This window comes from Nannobrachium achirus (genome assembly GCF_963921795.1).
Source record: "Nannobrachium achirus genome assembly, chromosome: 13".
NCBI classification, from domain to species: domain Eukaryota; kingdom Metazoa; phylum Chordata; class Actinopteri; order Myctophiformes; family Myctophidae; genus Nannobrachium; species Nannobrachium achirus.
This window is the reverse complement of record NC_137833.1, coordinates 20456629-20478325: the sequence shown is the minus strand read 5'-3', so window position 1 is coordinate 20478325 and position 21697 is coordinate 20456629. Positions and strand designations below refer to the sequence as shown.

The 21697-nt window shown below is 42.2% G+C and overlaps 1 protein-coding gene across 2 annotated transcripts in view; it reads left to right on the top strand.

The window, feature by feature from the left end:
- The window catches only part of cdh23 (cadherin-related 23), a gene marked incomplete at both ends in the record, with an annotated part of 273834 nt that overhangs the window by 55566 nt on the left and 196571 nt on the right, over positions 1–21697 (top strand). For both annotated transcript variants that reach the window (XM_080739709.1, XM_080739708.1), the window contains 3 exons: positions 621–763; positions 1622–1669; positions 2434–2526. In XM_080739709.1, coding sequence (XP_080595835.1) covers positions 621–763; positions 1622–1669; positions 2434–2526 — 284 coding nt within the window. The remainder of the gene's footprint in view (positions 1–620; positions 764–1621; positions 1670–2433; positions 2527–21697) is intronic.

Sequence of the window (21697 nt, the reverse complement as noted above, 5' to 3'; positions counted from 1 at the left end):
GCGTTCGTATTGGCAACGAGCTGGGTTGAAAATTGGGGCGAACGGGAACGTCCGAAGCGGTAAAAGAGTTAATTTGTCATGACCTATAGCTGTTAGTTCAGATACAAATTGTCAGTATATTTAGTCTTAGTTTGACGACGCCGTTTTCTATAGAAAACTGCAAAATAAAATGTCAGATATGCCGTCCGTTTAGACGACAACAGCGATTTTGCTGCTCCTCACGTTTCCATCTGAACAGGAGAAACGCAGGAAACGACAAAACGTGTGATGTCATGGCTCACTAGCAGACTACATGCAGCCACGTTTCCATGGTAAAGGTAAACAAGGAAGTGTAACGGCGTCACTCATCCAGAGCTCTAGTCTACTGTATCTGTGTGTCACCGCCACCTGGCGACATGGTATGCACATTACATCATTTTCAATGGTGATACGTTTCCATGTAGATGCAGAATAACAAGTGAGAACGCAATGAAATGTTGCTGTTTTCTCTAGAGACCGTTGTCGAGTAAACATGGCGTTAGTCATCATAGCTTCCTTTTTATTTAGTTTTCGTCAGTGGAAAAGGGTATTCTGCAAAAGAATTTCAACATAGTTTAACTTTGACCCTCTCTGTGTGACAGGTTCATCAGTGACTCAGCTGAAGGCAGATGACCCTGAGAACGAGCCCCTCATATACGGGGTGGTGGGAGAGGAGGCCATGAAGTATTTTGCTGTGAATAGGGAGACTGGAGTGGTCTGGCTTCGACAGAGTCTGGACCGAGAAGTAAGAGCAACCTAACAAATATGGACACAAGCAGTTTACATTTGAAACCAAGCTGTATAATAGCATCCTTAAGACGTTGGTACTTTAGCACCTTGGTAAATAATGCATCTTCCAGACTGTGGTTGAATGTACAACCCACTTCCAAAATGGTCACTTCTCTACTGTCTTCTTCATCATCAACAACAACAACAACAACATCTGAAAATACATCATTTTCAATATTGCACAGTTAACATGGCAGTTGAAACACAGGGGTTATACTGTACATTTTGGCAGATGAGGAAACATGAATTTATGACCTTAACTAGTAGATCAGCAATCCTGTCGTGCCTAGCAATTTCTATTTCCTTAAATACATTGCAGCCATTCAGAATATGTGACAGTTTCAGTAATTATGGTCATGGTGCAGACAATGAGGTGGACACACACACACACACACAGGGGCTAAAGCCTCTATCAGAGTCCAGGGTGAAGAGCTATCCACCGCAAATTTTAGGTGGAAAGCTTTCCACCTCAAGTGAGAAAATAAGTGAAGGCCATCATAGTCAGTCACGGTGGAGTCCTATTCACCGTGACTGACTGGTCTAGATCGACCAATCAGTGAACGGGGTGAAGAGCCTATCTGTCTGAAAGTAAAAACAGAGAGATGTGTCGGGGTTCGTGGTGGAAAGCTCTTCACCGCGAGTAATGACGTAACATTGTAGTTTTATGACTCAAAAAGACTACACCGCGGTGGATAGCTCTTCACCGCGGTACCGACTCTGATAGGGGCTTAAGAGTTAAGAGTGCATGTTCCACCTCTTGTCTGTCATATGTCTGGTGTGTTTTTGAGTGATTTTTGTCTCTGTCTCTGCATAGACCAAGTCGGAGATGCAGGTGGAGTTCTCAGTGAGTGACAGCCAAGGGGTAAGCGATCTCCACTGTGATCACAGCTATGTCACCTTCCATCACACCCTGACATCTGGACACAGTGTGGCCGCCAGCCCAAATAGTACACACAGAGACCTCCCTCTTTCTTTCTTTCTTTCTTTCTTTCTTTCTTTCTTTCTTTCTTTCTCATATTTTTCTCTTGCACATGTACTCATTGTGACAGCTGTCCTTCTCATAGTGTTTAGCTCCTGTAAGATACTGACATCCAGCTTAGTCTGCCTCAAGGGTAATAATGTAATACACTAATATCGCCTTTCTGTGGCTAAGATATTTTTTCTCTCCATAAAGTACTATAGTATTTAGTTTTATCAATGTGTGGGCATATCTGATTGGACAAAGACACCTACTAACCATGCTGATTCCCATTTGTTTTCTATTTTTTTTACTTTGCTTTTTTCTATTATACTTTGCTTTTTTTATTGTACTCTCTCATTCAGATTCTTTGACAGTGTTAATCAAGAATTATGTGCGCATTGTATGGATCAATATACATCCCATGGCGACTCAATCATCCAGTGTTTCTTTGAGATGGTTGTCACTTTAATTTGTAGTTGGGCACAGGTTTCATTTTCTGTTGTTGTTGAGACTTTCGAAAAATCAATAAAGGATAATTCTTTTTCATCTTCTTCGTCCCGAAATGGGGTTGCTAAATTACTTTTTATATTTGTAGAGATTTTGCAGGTTGCAGGTAGCTGTAATTCTGCACCAGGACTTCACAATGGTATGTCTATATGTTCCAGGTGGTGAAAGACACAGTGAACATTCAGATCGGAGATGTGAATGATAATGCGCCAACATTTCATGGACAGCCTTACACTGTGCATATCGCAGAGGTAAGTACCTACAGTATGACACGCCTTACAGGTCACTTTTTGCTTTCTCAGGATTAAATGAGCATCCAGGATTTTACTGTGTAATACACCATGTCACTGCATCCAAGGCACCTACCCGTCTTGTATTCATTAAGCAGCAACCTGCTGTGCAAGACTGTCGTCGATGCACAAGCACAATGGACAAATAAAGCATACTTTGTTATATATACCTTTATTATCCCAAGGGGGAAAATCAGTTGCCCAGAGGCAAAAACAAGAACAGAGTACAGTAAAGAGCAAGGTACATCAAGAGAGGGAACAAATAATATATAAATATATTGTTCTATTATTAGTAATACAAATATTTGAATCATGATTTTGATACTGCTGTGCCTTGGTGGTTGTGTCTTGTCTTGAGATGAAGTGTTTCTAGAATCTCTTTGTTTTTTTTATTATTCTATCCATTATAAAGGGTAGTTGGATAATGAACTAATAGTTTTTGATAATACGGTAGTTGGTAATAATGTCATCATCTTTTTGTGGTTCAGACATTCTTCAGACAGTGTCGATTGTGCAATTTCGCCAAGAATTGAGGAATTCTCTTACCATTCATATTTATAGAGAGAATGCACTCAGCTTTTGGTACGGTAAAGGAGAACGCTCCCTGCTGTGCAGACTCAAATCTTTTCTTCTCTCGTCTTCTGTCAGCTTCTCTCACTACTCCGTCCTCTACCTCTCCTCCTCAGCTTTCCATTCTTTCCATCATTCTGCCTCTTCCGTTGCCCTCTCCCCCATCTAATCCTTGATATGAAGTAATTGCCAGAGAAGAGAAGAGCACTTCAAACAGGGGCTGAAATCTATCTCACACACACACACACACACACTCACGCACGCACGCACGCACGCACGCACGCACGCACGCACGCACGCACGCACGCACGCACGCACGCATGCACACACACACACACGCAAGCACATACACACGCACACCCACACACAGACGCATGCACGCACACTCACGCTCGCACACACTTGTTTTTGTGTTTATATTGAACACATACCCTCTTCTTCTCCCAGTCCTCACCAAATCTTCAAAGCTACTGGCTGGAGAGATTGGAGAGAAATCTCTCCAATCCATAAAGTCAAAGCAAATAAATGGGAGAAAGAAAGGCTGTTTAGTCTAGGCTGTTTAGTCTGCCTTGCCCACCGGGGGAAGGTTCTCTCAGGCCAATGAAACTGCTGCCTGTGTGTGGGATTCACATATGGTCCACTTAACAGAGAATTTGCAAACAATAGACTTCGGGTGAGCCTCTGAAAAAAAAACATTAAATTCAACCATTTTCCACCTTCCTTCACACAAGGTAGAATATCACTCTGAAAAGATTCCGTTTCCGCATCTTCAGTGTCTTTAAAAAATTACGCTTAGTTTTGTTGAGGTTTTGACATCTCTATATAAATAATTTTGCTTCAAATGCTGATTCATTCCACTCGGTAAGCATGAACTAATATGCAAACAAATGTGCCTCCGACGCTTGTGAGTACAACGTGAGGGAGATTTGCAAGGGGCATACTTTTGATATAATAAATCAACCTTATTTTTGTTATCTTACTTGATGAATGAGGCCCAGTAAATGTTTATACAGAATGCATCTTATGTTGATAATAATGCAGCAGATAGTCCAAGCCCAAGGTGTGCACTGAGAACTGCTCGTTGAAGCCATATGCCTTCTAAGCCTTGGGGAGTACTGGGGAAAGACAGAGAATTCTTTCGAGAGTCAGTTCCTTCCTTGTTGCATCCTCTCCAACTGTGGCATCCTGCCCCACCCCTCCCCACCTCTCTCTCACTCACACACACACACACACACACACACACACACACACACACACACACACACACACACACACACACACACACCCTTCCTCTATCTCATCTTTTATCTCCATAACTTTCTATCGTTGCTCCTCTCTGTGCCTCGTTGCCTCAGTGACCTCCAGTGACCTGTGGCAGGCAGAGCAAACACACTGTGACATCACTTCCATCAAGCTGTCACTCAACTGGATGTGCCACAGTAACTGGCCAGTCGGGGCTCACGGTACCATCAGCGTTACGAGGAACTGCTGCTGAACTTTAATGCAGTTAAGAAAAGGAGGGGGGGGGGGGGGGAGAGATAGATTGACAAGGTGACAGGGAGATGACGAGACAAACAGTGAGAGCGAGAGACTAGGAGAAAGAAAGTGGCGAGATAAGCAATAAATTCAATGTTGACAGAAAGGAATGGTTGAGAAGGGTTAAACACTTAAACCCTATAGATCATTCATATGCTTTAATAGTTGACCGGGGTCCACCAGGGCATTATACTAGGTCCACTCTTCTTTTCCCTCGACACCAAATGTCTTTGTTGAATATTCGCCCCCCAAAACAGGGACGCTAGGGTCCATGTGGTTTAAGTACAGTAGGTATGGGTGAATACTCGGTGTAATGTATTATGGTTGTGGTCAGCCAGAAGCCCTATAGAAAGCTAATGAAGCCATGTGAACGGGTTAGGTTTATACATGCGCACCGGGGAGTGGGAAGAACGGGTGTGTAATGGCGGGTTTTCATTTGTGGTGGCCATAAAGCGCATGAAGAGGAGCAGGTGGGCTGCTAGCATTCCCACCGTCGGCGCTAACGAGCCGACCAGATTTACAGCATGCTAACCATCAGACAGTGGCAGGGGCGTCACAAGGGGGGGAAAAGTGGGACTGAGTTACTAGGGCCCAAGGTGGAAGGGCCTTAATTGTTTTATACTTTAGCTATATGGAAAATAGCAGATATACAAGCTCAGAGTGCGACACAGAGTGCAGCGCTGCGAGCTTGTAGATCTGCTATTTTTTAAAAGTCGTGAAAATGTGTGCAAATCTTTGAATATATGTATTTTTTAAAAGAACATTGTAACTCAATTTTGCTTCTGGGGGGTCCCTGGAACTAAATATTTTGAGATGGGGGTCCGTGGCCAAATACATATCATTTTGGGGGTCCTTCACATTTGAGGTTTGAGCAGCACTGACATAGAAACACAGGTTTTTCAAAAAAACTTACAAGGATTTAAAATATTAAAAGATTTTTCAAAAATATAGATCTACAAGCTACAATCTTGTATATCTGCTATTTTTCAATAGTTAATGCACAAGATAATGCATAATAATGCGTTCGCAGTCTAAATGCGTTAAAGCCCCTCCTCCTATGAAGAACATTCATGGGGGGCCCGCTGTGAATCCTTGTACCCAGGGCCCAGAATTTGTTGCGACACCCCTGGACAGTGGCACAGGCTAAATAAAAAGAGCCACAACTATCACCTAAAATAATGTTTCATTAAAAACGACAGATGGGCCACAGCCCAAACTGATCATTTCGTAGCATGCCAGGCATGGCAGTGAGCACAACACATTGATAACATGTTTTCTCCACATTTCTATGCATATGCCTGTGTGCTACTGTATATATGCTGTGCACTTTAGAAAGCTTCTGTTGTGCAAGCTGCTCAAGTGCTCATCATTCATCATCAGTGGCCATAAAAATGTATGTACAAAATGCACCACACATATCCATGGATAGAGATCTTAGATAAAATGTTTTGCAGTCTTCGGCACACTGGTGACTGTATAGCGAGTGAGGGGTTGTGCGTATACTGTACAAATTATTTGAAAAGGATATACTGTACTGTATATACATATTCTTAGCGAACCACATTGTGCCCCTACCTCCTACTGTCTACAGTCTATAAACTCCCTGACCCCCACTCTCTCCCACTGCGAGCCGGTCACTGTGTCAGTAATGCGACTGCCACCGTCAAGTGACACTAATGAGTCCTCTGACTGCACCCAGTCTGTGTTAGCACCCCGCTGTTTAACACACCACCCCTGACTGGAAAAACACACTTCTCTCTCTTTTCATTTCTGTAACTGACTCTAAACTTTCCCATTCTTTGCTTTCTCATGCACTCTGGCCTACTGTACTGTACCTTCCAAAGAACTCTCTCTCTTTCTCTCTTTCTCCAGTATCTCACATAGACATTGACACACTCACGTCCTGTCTCCCTCGTCATTACCTCATCGTACTGTACATCCAAGCTTGTGCTTTCCATCCATCTCTCATATTATTTTAGTGCTAGCCTCCACCCGTACTTACAGTAGCTTGCCCTTAACATTGCTACCCGCAGCAGCCACTGCAAATGTTTTTCCGCGTGGAACTGTTCCAGCGGAGCATCTTGGAATTTCAATTCCACTCTTTCTCCCCCTTATCACTAATATTCATATTCACCACACCCCTATTTGGATCTCCTCCTTCGATAAAGCAGTAATGATGCCAAGTCGATAGCACAGTCAACTTCAGACCCTCTCGGGACCGAAGCGCATAGATGGATTAAATGTATCGGCAAACAGGCAGTCAGACAAGCAAACTCCCAGTGATAGATTGCCAAACTTTGAGCGTATCTGTTTACTGTCTCCACATTCTGTCAGACAGGCGGGTAAATCCCTCCTCACCCTCTATTTTCTATCAGCTATATCTCACTGTCCCGCTCTGACCTAAGCTCTGAGGAGCTACTGCTCGCATTACATGGCACGGCTGCCCAAAGTGAGGACCATAATGTGTAAAAATTGGATGAACACGTACTGTAGAGAAAATATTTGGTCCGCAAAGTAAATGAAACCTAAAAGTTATTGTAAAAAGTTGTTTTGAAATTAGTAGTTGCAGCACCTTATAAATGGACGCAAAAATTGCTAAAATAGCTGACAATTTTTTTAATTCTTGCCATGCATTATTGACTAAAACATGTTCTACTTTGAACTGAACAGAGCTGCCTTGGATCCTTTCTAAGTTCCCCACCTCATCATCACACTTTTTTGATACCTCTAACGGAATGGAACTAGGTTTTTTGTCATAATTATCATACCCTTTCCAAAGAGCACCTACAGTTTTCTCATTATCACTCACGGACCCACGCAGCGTTTCTACCTCTTTTATATAGCCGATCGACAATGTTGTGAGCTTGTAGATCTGGTACTTTTGCAGTATCTTTTAACAGTGACGTAACAGTGACGTACTTCATATTCACTCTGGGTGAGCTACAGTAGGTAAAAATCACAGTCATTCATGGTTATCCACTAAGCTGGTCCATGAGGGGTTAAGTGCCTTGCTCAACAGCACCTCAACGATGGAGTAGTTTGTGAGAAAGTTAATGGTACTGTATAACTCACACTCCAGCCAGCTTAGACAGTTGAATTGAGGATCTCAATCCAGTGACCTTCAACTCACAAGCCTCCCTCTGCTGCATACTGTACCATACTCTACCAAAACAACTTTGAGTTGAAAGAAGTACATTTGGCAGAATCTCTGACAGACACACACGCACACACGCACTCACGCACGCACACACACTCACACACACACACACACACACACACACACACACACACACACACACACACACACTCACACACACATACACTCATATGTATATGCTCTCATATTTCATTTTATCGGCAAGGAGAGTTTGAGAGGTCCTATTACTGTACGCCTGTGAATGAGCTGTGAGACTACTCTTGATGTTGACTCTGGCAACAAAACGGGGGCACCTGATGTTTGATGTGCCCTCCGCCGCTGTCAGGCAGAACAAAGATGAATCTGTTACAATATATTCTTTTCTTCCTCCCCCTTTGTTCACTTATGAAAGCCCAAATTCAATCCGTAATCTTTTGTAGTTCCCTGGCTCGTATCCTGACAGGTTATGGCATCCCCAAGTAATTTGTTTACTACCGGTGCAGAGGCAAACATTTATTTCCAGTTGCAAAGGCTCTCTGAGATCTTCAAAACAATGCGTTCCCATTTGCGTTGAACGTAAATCATTTTATTAAGGGCATTTGTTTGACTTACAATAAACAACTTAACTATAATAACTGCACACACACACACACACACACACACACACACACACACACACACACACACACACACACACACACACACACACACACACACACACACACACACACACACACACACACAATACCGTTGGATTTAGCCCATAATGATTTCAGTATCATCCACCCTGGTCTGTCCTGTAATTGAATCTAGTGGTTAGCGATCTCAGTGGTCGTTGCTTGACAGCTGCAGTCCTCGGGAGAGAATTCCGCCTGACACTAAGACCCTGCACCATATAGTGAAGGATGGAGGGATTTAGGGAGAAAGAGAAGGAGAATGAGGAGAGGGAGGTGGGAATGAGGGAGGAAGTCAATATTTCATTCACCTCTGGCCTCGCCGGTGGAAGTTTGTGTGTACACGTTTGTTAACCAAATACATGTACACGCCTTTTTATGGTTTGTGCGGTTTTCCTATTGTCAAAAACCTCTTCATCATGTGGATACATTGATATTTTTCCCTGTCCTCCTACAGTAGTTGTGTTACTGATTGTTCGGTACAATGGAATCTAGTCAAAACACAATTTTATCATAATACCTCAGATTTTAATAGCACTTTCATTAGTACTCAAGTTGCTTAATGAATAAGACCAGTACTTGTTCTGGTGCAATTCTGCTGAATATGCAGTATGAATGCATACACAGCTAAATCCAGTAATTCTTTTACATTACAATTGTTTTACATTCAGAGTTAAAGCAATATCAATCAATCAATCAGTCAATCAACTTTATTTGTGTAGACTCAAAATCAGACTCAGTGTGAAGAGAGTCCATATTCGGAGAACTTTTGCCAAAAATAGCAGATCTACAAGCTCACAATGCCTCACGCTGCGTTGTGAGCTTGTAGATCGGCTATTTTCGGCAAAGAGGTTCGATGTAGAGGGGAAAACGAGCAGACTAAGTACAGAGTGAAAGGTCAAGTTTATTAAGTATTGACGGTTCAAGTGGTTAAATATCTGAAAACACAAATTGACATGAATCCAAAATACACTGATGAAATGGAATCTATGAAAAGGTCCCTGCTTCATCTCTTTCTCAACCAAGGGGACATTGGCCTGAAAACATTGAAGACCCCTGCTCTACATACAAAAACAACACCCCTAAATCAGCTATAACAAGAGACAATCATTCCAGTGTTTCCAAAAAGTAGACGATATCTTGTAGCACTGAGGCTGGGGTGAGACAGCAGCATAATAACCGAGTTTTGCGACTCATTCAGTCAACACATAAATCAAGCTTCTTAAAAAAGGCATGAAGAGTGTTGACTCCCATCACAGAACAACTCACTTTGGTTTTCTCAATAATATATTGCCTACTCCAGATTTGACTGTATATGCAGTACTGGTTTTGTAGGTGTCTTTCTAAATGTACAGTGTCTGACAGCATTAAAACTCATTATGTGATCTTCCTATCAACTTAATTAATGTAATCACTGGGCTAGTTCTACAATGTTTGTAAATACGGCCAGTGCATCTGGCCTAGGAGGACCGTTTACCATCTGTCTGCATGCAAACCTTTACTTCCAGTTATGAATTAAAATGTTGGTGTTTGTTTTGTGTATGTGTGTATGTACAGAACATCTGTGTGTGCACGTACATACAGTATGAGTATATTTTATACGTGGGTGCAGGTTGGCAGCACACAGAAATTCTATTGTAAAAACAGTGCATGCAGTGATCAGCATCCAAGACAGATCCCGGTGCAGTCCTTAAGTAAGCCTCTCGGGGCAAATGGCTTTTTAAGTGAGTTGTCAGTGATGAAGTCTGGCTGCAGAACCGTTTTTTTCCACACATCCTTTCCAGTCCAGGGGTTAGAGCAACAAACTCTGCCTGGGCATCACGTATGCTGCCAATCGTGAAGGTAAATCACCTCCACTTCCTCTCTTTATCTGTCTGTCGTTTACTTTATCCCGCCGAGCATGAAGAGCACCTTGATTCGCGTGCTGCTGCTGAGGGATGGGTGGAGATTCATTCTGTCGGAGAAGGCAGGCTTGTGATTTCTTCTTTTTTTTGTGAGTGACCATCCGAGAGTGTACTGTATTTACAGGAGAGCAAGCAAACTGGGGGAACGAAGGGGGTGAGTTGGAGAGATGGAGCAGGCAGAGGAAAAGATTGAGTGAAAGGGGGGAAGATTGGAATGAGAGAGAGAGAGAGAGAGAGAGAGAGAGAGAGAGAGAGAGAGAGAGAGAGAGAGAGAGAGAGAGAGAGAGAGAGAGAGAGAGAGAGAGAGACATGGCTTGCGCTCCCAAAAGCCATTAAAGTTTGATTCACCCACTCCTCAGTCTTTGAATAAATCAATGCCCCCCCTCCCTTCTCTCCTGTTCTCCATACCTTCTTTCTCACTCCAAACCGCTTGCCAAATTCTCAATTCTGACAAGGTTTTGCTAACATGGCAGGCCATCGTGCATCTTGTCAATCTCTGCAGGGTTTGTAGTTAGCAGTTTGTGGGACTCTGCCACTGTTTGTTTGTGCACATGAGTGTGTGTGTGTGTGTGTGTGTGTGTGTGTGTGTGTGTGTGTGTGTGTGTGTGTGTGTGTGTGTGTGTGTGTGTGTGTGTGTGTGTGTGTGTGTGTGTGTGTGTGTGTTGTGCGAGTGACATTTTACAGTATACAGTAGGGGAGGGTTAGGAATGGTGTCCAGTGTTTCAGGAAAAAATAAAAAATAAAAGCATATTGTTGTAAAATGTGCTCAGCAGTGCAACAAGCACCGCATCAACCTCGGGAGGGCTCCATTTGGCATTATGCAAATCGCTACCTCTCCAATTCCATCTCTCTCCACCTCTGTTTTTCTCCATGACTACCGCCCTCATTCCTCTCAGTTTTCTCCTCATCGTTCCACCGAGCGCGGCTAGATTTGGCTTAATAGAGCTTTATAGCCTTTCCAATTTGCTCATATCTGTTTTGGCTGTCACTTCCACCACAGAGAAGGAAAAATGCGTTTGCGTGAGTGTGTGCGTCTGTGCGTGTGTGAGTGAGTGAGTGAGTGAGTGTGTGTGTACATGCGTGCGTTTGAGAAGGGGAGAGAGCTGAACAACAGAAGTACTGTTGAGAGCTGTTGAAACACATGTACTGTTCACCTATACGATCAACTTTGTTCTTCTATTATACTGCAAAGTTGCTTTGATTTGTTTATTGTTAGTCTTTGTTGTGAGGTCCCATAGAAAGTGTAAGCTAATTACAGTAAAACAGAATGAGCCTAATATAATGCAGGCTCCAATCTAGCTACATTATGATGTATTGTTGCGACCTTAGGTTGCAGTTTACTGTGAGAACCGTACAGCTTGTCCGTATGTATGTATGTATATATATGTATACTTGTAACGCGGCATTACTGGTATTACTGTATGACTAAAGCCTTATGTATACTTGGGTGTACGTCGTACGATGGTGGCGCTTGCCCGATAACTGCTCACAACGCGTCTCGGATGTCTTGGAGTCTCTGATTTATTTTAATCAAGTTTTTTCTTAGTTCTGGATTCACCATTAACTCATTCAGAGCCCCAGACATTAACGGATTATAATGTCCAAAGTGCCTCCTTCAGGTCCCATTCACTTGCGTTGTCTTATTTTGAAGGCCAGAAGTCCACCGCGCAATCACTTCTGGTCTGACGTCATCGGATCGTGCGCCAGAACCGATCCGTGTCCACGTGGAGTTGTGTAATGGCCGACCGGGAGCTTTAATAACTGTGTAACATAAGCGAGCATCTGCCTCCATCCTAGCTTCTAAAGTGTAGTTTTGAGATAATGGACATTAAAGATGAGATCCCCCGTCCACCTCAATGTTATGGATGGGACTATTTTGTGCTCGTGGAGCCGTGATGATGCGAAATCAGCGACGGATTTCGTCTCCGGACCGCCGGCGATTCTTCTCGGTAATGTACTCGCCGTTACAGTAATCTATTACTTTTCCCGAGATATCCCGTGGCACTACAGATACTCGAGTACATTTCGCGAGACATCTCGCGAATGGCACTAGATGAGTTAAGATATGTTTTACAAACCAAAATAAATTAGCATCCAAAGTCATTTCTTCCTTTAACACTGTACAGTGCTGAAAGTGCTTTGTCATTAAAATCTCTTTTTTGCTTTAGGTTATCAGCTCACATACATTCCAAACGAACACTTAAAAACTCTGTCTAATTAAGGTGAAGAACAGATGTTCAAGCTTTCTGTCACCGCCCATCTTTGTCAAACTTTGGCAACAGTGAATACATTGACAACATGTCATTCTAGTCTGTCAGCTGTTAAGAGGCTGTGTCTTGTCTCTGTCTCTGTCTGTCACTTTATGTGGGAGAAGGAAGCCAGCAGTTGTTGTTTTTTCTTCAGAAATATACCCAGTGTTTTAACAGTGGCCATGGAATAAGATGCAGAGGTTGTAATGTTATGCATTTTCCTAACAAAATAACCTTTGCAGATGCAAAATGATTTTATTTAGTGATACATATCATATTCAATATACCACAATATTCTCCAATCGTTTTCCTTTTTTTAACACTTTCTACCTACAGTATATGACAACCTTATTTTGTGCATGTCATAGGCAGAAAAAGAATTCAACAAGTTTTGTTTGAAGTATATAGGGCTTAAGAAGTGCTTAATGGTATATTTACATAGCCACTTTATCGCTTTACAATGTCCAATACATTCATCCATTCACACTCCGATGGCAGAGGAAATTATACAAGGCACCAACCTGCTTAGGGTTAAAGGAGTAGGTCATCCCCAAAATGACCTTTTTTCTTTCTTTTCTTCTATTGAATTCTTGCAATGGGCCTGGTTTACAAGATACACTACACCTCCAAGATACCCATGTACCTGACAAACTACTACTACGCCCTACCGCAGGCCTTAAAGGAGTGAAAATCCCTAGCCACCTTCAAAATTGGTCTGAAAAGTCACCTTCAGACGGCTGCTGTACTCGAGACTTGTAAATAGACTAAGCCCCCTTCCTGTGTAAATAAGCCGTAAAGCTTACTAGGATCTCCTTTTAGTTGACCTTGTACCAGTGATTTGTGCTGTCATGAAACTGTACTTTTTCCTATTGCAAACTTCTCAATCAAAAACTCACACTATGGAGACTTGAGTTCAATTAAAAAAATGTATTTGTCGCATTCCTAAGACAAAAATGTGATTATATCGAACCAGGAACCTTCCGTTTCAAGACAGCCGCTCTACCTCCTGAGCCACTGCCGCTCTGTGGCTCAGGAGCCTTGTCTATTATCTCCGCCCTGTCTGTGTTATCCCCACCACCCCAAGACCTCTGGCAAGCATTGATACTGTACAGCTGTCTCTTCCAAAGACCCTCCCCAGTCTCCCGAAACCTTTTTCCATGAATCCCTGGCGTCCTTAACATAAGTTCTTTGATGTATAATTGAGTTGTGCCTTCCCCCCACCGCCCGTTCTCTGCCTTGCACTTCCTCTGGACCCGCTTAGAGAAAGGGTTGCTTAAAAGTTCAAACGGGAGGGAAATTGAGATGTCACTTAGCAGAGAGTTTCAAGCTGGAGATGGGGCTATTGAGCTGTTTATATTGCAGCCGCACTGAGATATTAGCCGAGAAGGGGGAGGGACAGTTAACAACTGTTGCTGAGGCAAACCCCAGGAAATCTCTGAAAGTCAATAAAACGTAATAAAACAGGGAAGAAGGGCCAAAGAGATTGATAGTCCCAAACTCATTTTAAGCGTTCCTTAACTCATGTCACGTCTCAGTCTCATCATCGAGATGTGTCATGATTTGGCAGGGAAACAGTTTTATAAGGCTAATTAAGATAAGGAAAGTGACGTAAGAGAAGCCTAAGTGATGGCTAATGCAGAACAGAGAACAGTGATACTCGATGTATTTTAAGGAAAATGAGTGTTGTGTGCTGGTGGCAATGTGGCCTGGGCAGCTAGCGCAGCGGTCCAGGCACCTAGGGACAGCATGTTCCAGGTTTGAGTCCCGTTCTCGATGGCCTTTGCCGTTATTTGAGTAATTAACTAATACACTTACAATTACAAACAAACCAATATTATATAATATGACAAGTAATGCACTACCTTCACAAACTATTCTTTTAAGCTTCTCAGAAGCTTAACTTTTATTTAAAGAGGAAGACCACCCATTTTCAATATTGAATTATGTCATTAATATACCTTAGAGGAGTTGTGTGGAAATAGAAAAAATGTTCCCCCCCTTCTGTGTTGCCTAGAACTGGAGGATTGATTTTGGGGTTTGAATTGTAAAGTACAATGTGTGATGTCATCAAGTTGTACTTTACAATACAAAACCCCAAATCAATCCTCCAGTACTAGGCAACACAGAAGGGGTTTCCACACAACTCCTCTAAGGTATATTAATGTCATAGTTCAATATTGAAAATGGGTGGTCTTCCTCTTTAATCTCCCAAAATATACCCTACACACTGAGAGATGTTGCAGTTTCTTTGTTGTTTGTGTTCCATCGTGGTGTCATTTTAATATGATATCAATAACATTATTGAATCGTTCATATTTAGTCTATGCTTGTACATTTAAAGTAATGCAAGTAAGTAAGTGAAAGTAATGCAAAAGTAATATACATGTAACACATTACTTGGCACATAAAGTAATATTGTAATGTACCTTATTAGGTGTAATTGACAGTAATACAAAATGTGTAATATTAACCTCCCCAACACTAGCTGGTGGTGGGTGTGTACAGGAAGGATATGATTGCAGTATGCTGCTATATTGTGTTGTTGTTTACTGAATTGCATTTGTGTGATGCATTATCACAGACAAGCAGCCTAAAGCAGATATCCTCCTCTAGTATAGTTCAGCTTTCAATTAATTGCATTTTCTGTACAAAGTGAAAGTGTTATAATTCTTCTCATGTCCATATTGTTCCTGCATAGGGTACCATGCAATATGTCTGTTTTGTTCACCCTTTCACTGTTCGCTGCTGCAGAGATACATGAAGTGATTGCTAACGGACTAGCCGGTGATGTATCGACTGACACCTCTCTGTCTTTCTCTCCCAGTGTCTGTCTCTCTTTCGCTCTGTCTGTGTGTCTCTCTTTCAGTCTGTTTCTCCACGTCTCTTTCTGTCTGTCTGCATCTTGTATTTTTTTATTTATTTCTGTCTGTCTTTCTCTTTTGCTCCCCATCTTCTCACACCTCCTGCGCGTCACCCCTACAATGACCATGCAGACAAAGCTTATTTTTTGATATACCTGTAGGCATATACAAACATCTGAGATCTCTCTCTCTCTCTCTCTCTCTCTCTCTCTCACACACACACACACACACACACACACACACACACACACACACACACACACACACACACACACACACACACACACACACACACACACACACACACACACACACACACACACACACCCCTCCACCTTGGGCCCTAGTAACTCAGTCCCACTTTCCCCCCCCTTGTGACACCCCTGCCTGTATTCATAGTGAATGAATTTAAAGTGGTTAAAATGTATGTTTTAGGCTAGGGTATAGAATTTATCTCTCTATTGATAAAATAAGAACGTCAAGTACTGATATACAATAATATGGATAACCTTTTAATAGTGCAATGGTTTTCAACCTTTTTCATATCAAGGCCCATTATTTATTGGGCATTTAAGCCACAGACCACCATTTGATGAGATCAAACCCTCTCAGACCCAAATCCTTGAAGATCTTGATCTTGATAAAGATAACAATTCATCTACATGCTCTGATTGTGTAGACTTCTTGTAAATTGAGTAATGCAGATTAACAATAATTTAACTCTTGAGAGCGTAAAATGAAACCAATTGGAACCGTATAGGGTTCATTTGGTTTCATTTTACACTCTAAAAATACTCTCAAGGACCACCTGGAGAGTATATAGTAAATCAGTGAGACCTACGGTATTAGAGTCTGAGACGTGTCATACAGACATTTCTATGCTCCAGTCACATGGTCCCTAATGGGAGAGATGTGACACACACACACACACACACACACACACACACACACACACACACACACACACACACACACACACACACACACACACACACACACACACACACACAATACCTTTGACGGGTAACCACTGACACTCCGCATTCACTGGAATAATGCATAGCAAATCACAGGCACACAGGTCACGGCACAAGAGACAGGCTGCCTGGATGCATGCGCTCACATGAGTCTGCGGTGCTTGGCAACTGTGTAAAAGCCTGTGCATTGCTTTGGAAAGGGTCCACACAGTGGCAGAAGAAGTACTCAAATGTTTTACTTAAGTAAAATTATCAATACTGCAATAAAGAAATGTACTTAAAATACCAAAAGTAAATGTACTCATTATGCAGAGTGTTCCATTTCACAAGTTTTCAAATGTATAAAAATCATTTGAAAATAGCAGATCTACAAGCTCACAATGTGTTGCATCTTTCAAATGGACAAAATGTAAATACTGTACTGTAGGGCTGAAGTGGTTGATGCATGTTTTGTAATAATAATCAAAATCTAACAAAGTAACTGGTAACTAAAGTTTTCAAATTATTGGAGTGGCGTAAAAGTACAATATTTGCCTCTGAGATGTAGCCTGGTTCAGACCCTGAATCGCTAGCCACACCCCTTTAAAATTTTGTTTTGGCGATTCAGGGAGTCTGGTGTTGCTCTCACTGAAGAGGTTTTCCTCGTTTGGAAATCCGTACGGTGAATCAGCATTGTGAATCAGCGTCTTGTGATCAGCGTGGGTGGGGTTTTCCCAGAACTCATGTGCAATTCGCCGCCGCCGGACGTGACCGCACACATCGCGTCGCGGTAAAATGCGATCGTATCGATCTCGCTATGAAACATCAGTAGCAGACATGTTATGTTGTGTTTGATTACTAATTTGTTGTGCTCCTATTCCTGCTGTTTCTTTGGTTAGCAAGTAGCACTAGCAAGCAACAGGCTAGCCACTAGCCAGCCACACATAACAACACTACTTCATCTGCTTTGCTACTGTTGTGTTGGTCAGACGGGGAACCAATCACAGAAGACCGCCTCTTTGGCAACGCCCATCCCAGAAATCGCCCTGGGTGGTAGCAACTTCAGACTGAATAATGGAGTGAAACGAAATGTCAATTCAGGCTGAGTGTCAGGCTATCTGAGATGTAGTGGAGTAGAAGTAAAAGTACAAAAAATTGGAAATACTCCAGTAAAGTAAAAAATACTTCAAAATGTACTTAGTTACTTTACACCTTTAACACATAGTGTTGGGGAAATAGTTCACTGGGGCAGTAGTACAGCTACATAGTAAAAGTAGTTCAACCACTTTTTTTCTTAATTTTTTTTCAGCATCAAATTGAGAATGTACATGTGGTGTAACAACATATAATAGCCTACAAAACAAGTCAGATGCCAGCAGAAATATGCCTCTCAACTGAGTTTTATTTCCCAAAAATCGACACTTCACACTCGGGTAAAGTGCCTGTGGGTTCGAATCCAAAAGGGGGGTAAAAATCAAACTTCAAATGTTATTAAACTTTTTAACCCTGGGTTCTAGGGTTTTAAACTAAAGACAGACTAGAGATAAAAAGAGAAAAGAAAAGAGAATCTGTTGAGGATACATGACATCTGTCATTACATGACATCTGTCAATTTTAACACACAAGCAGTTTAGTCTTTAAACTTAAAACTGTAATCACACACGTATTAATATCTGCACTCATTATTCAGGTGTAAAAAAAAAAAAAAAGAAAAGACTGAGATTACACCTCAACTAAAATATGTTACGTTCTCTAAGATTCCAGCTACCTGAAATGATGTTGCATAACCTTTTTTTATTACATTATCATCATAACAATCAACATTGTCTGATTGAAGGGCAGTCAGACATTGACAAAGTGTCTTATTAGATTTTTAGATGTCTCTTGTTAACACGAAGACACATGCAGTCTTTCAAAGCTCTTATGGGATAGGTGGCTCCGTTTGGCACTGAACACATCCTTGCCAATACTGAAAAGACATTCACGTGCAGCACTGGCATGCATTTTTGTGATATTTGTGTGGAGAAACAACAGAGACATTAAGGCCTGCTCTTACAATGCAGTATTCCCAGAAGCTATTGATGAAAAGATATGTGGATAAAGTGCTTTGTACTGGCTACTGTGTAGGGAAGAGCAGCATAACGAAGAGACTCAGGGGGAAACCAAGTTCAGGATAAACAGAACACACAAAAAGGCTGAGAGAGAGAGAGAGAGAGAGAGAGAGCGTAGTGAATTCTATGGGTGTTTGCTATTGCCCTTTGCTGAACTCTTTTAACATTTATGACACACAGCAACTGATGGTCATTGAACATTTCTGCATTGTTTTTTGAAAATGTATTTGCTTTTAATAAAAAAAAATGTTAATTGTTAACACACAACATTGTGGTGGATGGGCTCCAACCACATTCTATTATTTTAGAAGAAGAATATTTTTTGATAGAATAATCAATGAAACAAAAGATGTATAGAGTAATGTCGGGTCAGAACCCTATCCCCGAGACCTTGCATATGAATATGTGAAGCCCTGAACTGAAGGTGAGAAAAACTTTTGTGAGAGGCAGCAGTCTCAGTGGCTGGTCTAATAGAGGGTACTCTATGTGCGAGTCTGTAAGAGTCATGAGGAGTCAGTATAGGAGTTACGAGGAGCTGTCCATGGTGCTGATCCTGAGTGGCATATGATGCATACTCCTCTATAAATTGGGAGGGAGACTGGAATTGTGGTTCCATTAAGATTCCCCCTACAAAACCTCCCTCTAGGACATACAGTGTAAGACAGGCCAGACGTTGTATCAGCAAAGCTCACAGGCTTATCAAAGTTTATGGCTACCCTCACCAGCGGGACTGTTTTGGATGTGACCAAAGGTCAAGAGGCTTTGTAGCCTCAGAACCACTGGCAGACAGTAGATTGCTAAATAGCGACTTTCCCCGGCCAATCAAGCATAAGAATGATCTGGCCAGAAAAATGAAAAATAAACATCAGAGAAGCTTACACATGTATTCTGTTGGTCTCCTGTAAACTGAGCCACTGTTTCTCTTTTTTTAATTTATTTTTTAGCAGCTCTACAAGCGCTGAACTTCTGCTATTAAAAGAAAACAAATAATTAATGTTAATTAATAGTTAATGTGGTTAAAGACATACAATGTAAAATGTGTGGCCTTAGTCACTTCTACTTTTAGATCAGGAGAGAAGTGGCTTGGCTGGCAGAGATTAGAAGCTTTGGCCACATCGACTTGGCTCAGGTCAGATACTATCCCTCTGCAGGTTAATTTGACTTTTAAAAGGAGATAATCACAGACTCGCTTAAGTTTCAGCACCGCATGCAAAACACACACACACACACACACACACACACACACACACACACACACACACACACGTGAGCAAGCCCGCGTGCACGCACGCACGCACACACACACACACTCACACACACCTACCCGTTAGTCCGTTAATCAATTTCTAATTCTGACTCTAATTTGCCTGTGTGATGCCAGTGCACTCCTAGCCTTTGTTTAGTCTTTAAACTAGCCTACAAAAAAAAGCCTTCTAAATCTTTTCCAAGCACTCCACTCTATCTCTGCCCTCCATGTTAGTTCTGGGTAATTGCCCCAACAACGCTGGCCCGGCTCTCCATGAATTCAAATCAGGGCGCTCGGGCCGATGATTGACTGTGCACATAATCCGGCTGACATCATAAACCACCTCGCCGGCTACAGTATGTGGAGATGGTGCACAGTGTCGGATTACGAGGCTGGGGTAATACCGTTCCAGATGTGTACTTGTACAGGTGACTGCACCGGCAGTCTAGCCATGGACAACATGAGCACACAGCCCAGCCCACACACCCCACTAATTGGACAAAGCATGGGAGAACAGCTTATAGTACATTAATGAAGGAGGATAATAGGTGGATGGATGTCTAGGCTGGATTCTCTCTCTTTTTCCTGCTATCGCTGGTTCTCTTTTCTCCCTTGTAATGTCTCTGTCTCTCCTCATTGCTCCCCCTGTCTCTAAACCGAAATACTCTCTCTCTCTCTCTCTTTCTGCACACACCTTCTCACACCTTCTCTCTCACACACACACACACACACACACACACACACACACACACACACACACACACACACACACACACACACACACACACACACACTCACAGAGAGAGATACATACATACGCTCTTCTCTTTTAGGTAGCTTTCCCTGAGTCCTTTACAGTATGTCTTTAGAAGGCTGGATTTATACTTAGTGGTTATACTGGTGTCACACTCCGAAAATAGCTGATCTACAAGCTCACAACCAACGCATATACAGTTTGCTATATGCGTTTTCTATGCGAAACAGTGTGCAACAGAATGAGCTGTGAAATATATGACTGGATGAATGAATGGACAAATACATACGGTATATAAATGGATCAAATAAATAATAAATAAATAAAGCCAGTAGTGTCCTGCCCCTTTAGGCAATGGTTGTTTATATGGTAATCAGCTCCCTGTTCGTTTAAATTTAATATTTAGGAGAAAAAAAAGTCTCCCCTGCCTTAAAAAGAGAAAAGAATAAGGCTAGTAGGAGAGTGGTGAGATGAACACAGCTTTACTATCATTTCCAATCGCCATCAGTCATCACCTAGTCCTAGTTATTGATTTGGGATTAGCCGATAGGACTTTTACCTGGCGGGCAAGCTCATGATTTATGTAAAACTACACATGAAGATGCATCGTGGCCTGTGTGTTCATACTGTACATCACCCCATACACAACTAATCTGCTCCTTTAATTTCCCCTCAGAGTCATATCGGTTACCAACTGCCAAGTGTCTTTCAATTTTTGTGTTATGGACAGTGCAGTGGGGCAAGGACATGCAGAGAATGTTAGAGAGGCAGGGCTGAGATTTCTAAAAGGGCCTTTTGGTGGAAATATCGAAAATTGCAGACCTCCAAGCTCACAACGCATCGCAACGTGTTGTGAGCTTGGAGGTCGGCTATTTTCGGTGCGTGATACCACACTGAACTAAGCATAATCTCTGTATGCGGAGATCCGGAAACCGGCGCAAGCGCTGACTCATTGTGACATCACTTCATAAAAGGCTCTGACATCACGTACGCCACAAGAGTCAACAAAAAATCTCTGTGAGTGTGTATACTCTGTGAGCGTGCGTGTATGTATGTATGTAATCCGCGTATCTCGAGAACCGTTCGCCTCGACACGCCCGGTGCGCGGTTTTCCGTAACCGGCGCGAAAGGTTCG